Source organism: Crocodylus porosus, unplaced genomic scaffold (assembly GCF_001723895.1).
Source record: "Crocodylus porosus isolate Cpor-Errol unplaced genomic scaffold, CroPor_comp1, whole genome shotgun sequence".
Lineage (NCBI taxonomy): Eukaryota > Metazoa > Chordata > Crocodylia > Crocodylidae > Crocodylus > Crocodylus porosus.
The window spans coordinates 29,844,534-29,849,753 of NW_017728918.1; the positions used below are offsets into that span (position 1 = coordinate 29,844,534).

Here is a 5,220-nt window from a genome sequence, read left to right on the forward strand (position 1 = left end):
GCGCCGCGCCGCACAGCAGCCTGCAGCGCCGGCTCCCGCACCGCCTTCCTGCTAGACACACTGGGAACAGCGATACGAGTTTCTATCAGTTCCAGCTGATTTATTAAAATTGTCAAAGATACAGACTTTCAGCATTAAAAAAAAAAAAAAAAAAAAAAAACAGGCTCTGATGTTGACAGTGCACAAGTCTGCTCTCGCCATCCTTGGCTACAAAAGAGGCAGATGGTCTGTACTTTAGATTTATATTGCACAAAATGAGAAACTTTCTTCTTTTTATTTTTTTTAACTATGTGCCTTATTTTTTTTCTTTTTTTTCCTTTTTTTTAAATTTTTTTTTGCTAAAATCGAGAATCCAGTTTCATACCTTCCATCTGGGGCCCCATCCACATATCACAGCGTATGAGATACATAAAGTCCTACTATAGTACAGTACATATACAATCTTTTAAACTAAGATAACAGCTCTGAGGTCTATATCACCATTTTCAATAAATCTTTACCTACAAATATTGAACAAATCTGAACTATCGCTGTACAAAAAGGAAAAAAAAGTGTTTTGTTTCTTATTTCTTTTTAAAACCACAAGGCCTTTAGATGCAAGGATTATTTTTCTTTTAATTTTAATCCTTTTAAAACCAGGACGTAACGTACCAACAAACTTGCATGCTAAAAACAGAGGAAAAAAAATAAAAAGAAAAAATAAAAGGGAAGAAGTGCCTGAAAAGTCTTACTGAAAAAACACAGCAAGAATGTTCCCTTTTCACTGTACAAAAATACGCCTGAAAATATATTAATTTTTAAAAAAGACTGAGGTCTGTTATGTATCAAAAATGTTTCAATACCTTTTTGTACTGAGGTCTAGGCTGTCTGGTATTCAATCAAGGAGGTATAAGGGAACAAGTTACAAAAAAAAAGTTGGCAAGTAGAAATCACATTTGTAAAACCATAAACAATTTGATCTGAAAAGTAAACTCTGATCTTAAGTCAGTTCAGTGTTTTTGTTTTTTTTGTTTTTTTGTAAGCGTTTGTACAGTCTGCATTTTTTCAAGCTCCCTGCAGCTTTGTTAAGAATCGGATGCATAGAAGACATCAGTTTTCTCCCTCCAAAAAAAGTTGCAATGGTCCCTTTCAGATAATAACAATAATTAAAAAAAAGCAGAACACCGGAACAGTTCTTGAAGCTCTCTCTGTCTCACGGAAAAAGGAAAAAAAAAAAAAAAAAATCCACAAACCCCCTTGAGTAACAGTTGTGCTGCCACAAGACTTCTTCGCAGACCATCTTCCAGACTTCAATCACAGACCGACCAGCTTCAAACAGCGCCTTCTGTAGCATTTTCCCCCAGTCCCATTTGCCTTTGTTGTTGTTGTGATCACCAAATGCAAGGAAACATAAAAATAAAAATAATAATAAAAAAGAAAAAAATCACAACTCCGGGCTCGGTTTGGAACGAACTTCGAGACACTTTTCTTCTCTTCTTTTTTTTTTTATTGTTTTTGTGAAAGAAAAAACGAGCCTTTTTTTGTTTTGTTTTTCAGGATCTCATCCCCCCGCCTCCCCATTTCATCGCATCAGCACCAGCACCAGCATCATCTCTCCGGCCTCTGCCCGGCGGCTCCCAGCAGCGCCACGCCTCCCCCGCCGCTCAGTAGGTGAAGACCAGGTCGGAAAAGTTCGCCTCCAGCCAGTCCCCCGCGATCATCTCGCTCAGCTCCGGGGTGCAGTAATCGGGGAACTCGAAGTGCGAGCCCAGGCTGCCCTCGCTGAACGAATCCAAATCCTTGTCCACCAGGGACAGGGAGAGGTTGCCCGCGGCGGAGCCCGCCCCCAGCTCCGCGCCGGCGTGCGGGTGCTGGGAGAAATTCAAGCTGAGGTCGAAGAGGAGGTCGTCCGCCTCCTCGCTGCCGGAGGACGAGGTGGAGATGGAGCGGGAGGAGGCCGGCGACAGGCTGGGCGGCTGCGGCGGCTGCGCCGGCGGGCTCTGCTTGGTGATGTTCTTGAAGCTGTAGTACAGTCTGTTGCTGCCGCTGCCGCTGCCGTGCGCGGCGCCGCCCCGCACCTCCTCGTACAGGCTCGCCCCCTCGGGGGACTCGGCCGAGGAGCTCAAGGTGGGGCTGGCCGGCACTTTGGCCACGTTGTACCGCCGCAGCTGCTGCTGCTGCTGCTCGTCCTCCTCGTCCTCCTCGTCCGCCTCCTGCTTGATCCGCAGCTGCAGCTCGTCGTCGTCCTCGTCCTCCTCGTCGTCCTCGTCCAGGAAGACGCACTTGACCGCCTTGCCGCTCACCTTGAGGCCGCCGAAGACGTAGTCTTCGCCCGCGTAGTCGCCGTGCGGGGCGGCTTTGGCGCCGGCCTTGGGGGGCGAGGCCGAGGCCGAGGCCGAGGCCGGCGGGGGCTTGAGCTTGCTGCATTTCTTGCCGGAGCTCTTGGCGCTCTTGCTGCCGCCGCCGCCGCCTCCGCCGCTGCTGGGGGGCGCGTTTTTCTCCGGGCTCTGGCCGGCGCTGGGCTTGGCGGACGGGTCCATTTTGGGCTTTTTCCTGGGCCTGTATTTGTAGTCGGGGTAATCGGCCATGTGCTTGAGCCGCAGCCGCTCCGCCTCCCGGATGAACGGGATCTTCTCGCTGTCCTTCAGCATTTTCCACCGCTTGCCCAGGCGCTTGGAGATCTCCGCGTTGTGCATGTCCGGCGACTGCTCCATGATTTTTCTCCTCTCGATTTTCGACCACACCATAAACGCGTTCATGGGCCGCTTAATGTGCCCCGAGGCCGTTTTGCACCAGTCCGGGTCGCTCTCGTCCAAGGCGACCGGGCTGCAAGCCATGAACTCGCCCTCCTCGGTGTCCATCGCCTCCCGGGGCAGGTTGCTCTCCGCCTCGGGACTCTCCGCTTGCTGCACCATGGCGGGGCGGGGGGCGGGGGGTCTTGCGGGCGCCGCTGCTCCTTCCCTTTGTTCCCGACGAGCCTCTCCCCGCGCCCCCGCCGGCCCGACGAGCCCCGCGTCCCGCCCGCTGCTCCCGCTCCGCTCGTCCCTCCCCCCGCGCAGCAGCCGGCCCGAGCTCCGCCGCCTCGCGCTGCCCCTTCTGCAAAAGTTGCAGGTTCTCCTCCGAACTAGTTATCAGGGTTTCATATGGGTGACATCACTCCCCCCGCCAGCCAATGGCCTGCCTCGGCCGCCTCCCACTGGCTCCTCCTCTCTGCCTTTATTAACTCACCCCATGCGCGCACACACCCCCTTCGCCCGGCTGGCTGCCCGGGGGGGGGGGGGAGGTGCTGGGCCGGGAGCTTCGTCTTCATCTACATCTGGCAAAATAAAAAATAAAAAACTGAAGCGGGTGGCAGGGGCCGTGAATGCGTGCGCCCTCCCCTCCGCGGCGGAGAGCCGCAGATTTCTTTTCTTTTTTCCTTTCCTGGAGAGTATGCAGTAGTGGATGTGAACCTGGGGAGATGATTTCCCATTGCCTTGTGCAGTCATGCTGGGCGAGTTCATGTCCTAGGAACCTCGTGTATCCTCTGGGAGTCGGCTCTCTGCTTCCCGCAGGCTGAAGGTGGCGCTTTAACACCACAAGCCTTTCCAAACCACCAGCTCCACTCTTTTTCTTTTTTGCAAGGCAAAGAAATCAATTTCCAGCTAAAGTGCTGAAATCTTCTTCTGTTTGCATGTGGTCTCTTTTGCCCCTCCTTTGTCTTGCCTCCAAACCTTGCTTATGCCCAAGTGCATCCTCTCTTCGCTTGCGTTCCCCTGTTTGTCTGGTTTAAAAGCCAATAGCAGGGGTAGAGTCAAGTGGTCCGGCTTTCCATCAGTCACTAGTCATCACACCCACTGGAGGAAAACCAGTGGAGGCTTCTTAGCCTGACACTGTCTTTTGGGGCATTTATAGGCACAGCTTAGGATACTGGTACCGAGGCACCTCTGGCCCTACTCTCAGCTGTGATGATTTTTTACTCAAAAAAAAAGGTGACATTCAAACAATCCGGATTGGATGGAAATATTTTTTCCGCCTGTGACTGATTCGTCTTTTTTCACCGATTCTCAGAACGGTGTTTTAACACTTTTGTTTTTCTTTCCCTCTTTTGTGGTAGTAAACCAGAGCAAGTAGGCCAGCATGGTGATTTAAATCAACCTTTAAGAAAGGTTAGGGTCTTTTAAAATATTGTTTGCATAGTTTGGGATTTCAGTATCTCACCAATGGAATTTGTTCATTATTTTCAAAACTCTATATCTATAATTAAAATTATTTCTTTAGGATACAGTGATGATAAAGTCCTCAGTCAGAACCGAGACCTCATTGGAAGAGGCATACAAGCACAGAACCTATAACGTAGAGCGCAGACCTCTGCATCCAAGAGGAAAAGTTTGGAGTATCAAGATTATAATGTACCACAGGAGATCACCCAAACCAATGAGCTGATTCCTCCCCACCCTTGAAAAGTTCTGCCGTGTTGTAACATATTGGAAGAGTTCAATTAGGGCATGTCCAGATGAGTGCGGACGTGTGGTACGCGGCACTGCAGACCCATCTGCAGCGCTACACACCCCACATGCTGCATATGCAGGCATTCCCGCACTGCTCATTTGCAGAGTGAGGGGAGGGGGGTTGGAGTCGACACTGGGAGATCCCAGTGCCAAAAAAAACCTGTGCCTTCTTTAAAAACCGGTGCGGTGCACATGGCAGCAGCGTGAGCCTCGCCACCTAGGTCATGCTCTGGAGCCTGGCCAGGCTCCATGCTCCTGAACTGCCATGGCTGCAGCCCCCAGAGGCCCTCAGGACCCAGGTAAGCCTGCTGGGGCCATCCCTCCCCTACTTCACCCAGGGCAGTGCGCTGTGTGCCAGAGCGCACGTCCCTGGGGAAATGCATGTTCCAGCTCATGGGGACGCAGCCTTAGTGTCTGTCTCTTGCAGTGGCCGAAGCCAGTTTCTCCAAAGAAGAGTGCACGGTGCCTGTGTGCAGTAACTGGGCACATCCTGACATACGCTTTACTGTGGAGTTGCCTAATTCAATTTGCATGCTCTTCTCTTTCTCTCTGAGGGCTTTGACATACAAGAAGTAATTGAAGGCAAAATAACACTATTCACCTAGTACACACATTTTAGCGAGAAACATTTGATAAATAATCTTGTGATAACAGATTAGTTGTCTACCTTCCTCAGTAAAATTAATATTGTTACATGTTCTGACTACGTATCAGTGGATCTCTAGTGATAACCACTAGCTCAACCACTCAA

General features: G+C 50.6%; 1 protein-coding gene across 1 annotated transcript; it reads right to left on the minus strand.

The window, feature by feature from the left end:
- Positions 1 to 298: 298 nt before the first annotated feature.
- On the minus strand, positions 299 to 3,200 carry SOX11 (SRY-box 11). The gene has a single exon (XM_019537428.1). The coding sequence runs from the start codon at positions 2,892 to 2,894 to the stop codon at positions 1,644 to 1,646; it is 1,251 nt and encodes a 416-aa protein (XP_019392973.1). The 5' UTR covers positions 2,895 to 3,200; the 3' UTR covers positions 299 to 1,643.
- Between the last annotated feature and the right edge of the window lie 2,020 nt (positions 3,201 to 5,220).

Coding starts and splice junctions, on each gene's coding strand:
- SOX11 (XM_019537428.1), bottom strand. CDS start 2,894: ATGGTGCAGCAAGCGGAGAGTCCCGAGGCGGAGAGCAACCTGCCCCGG.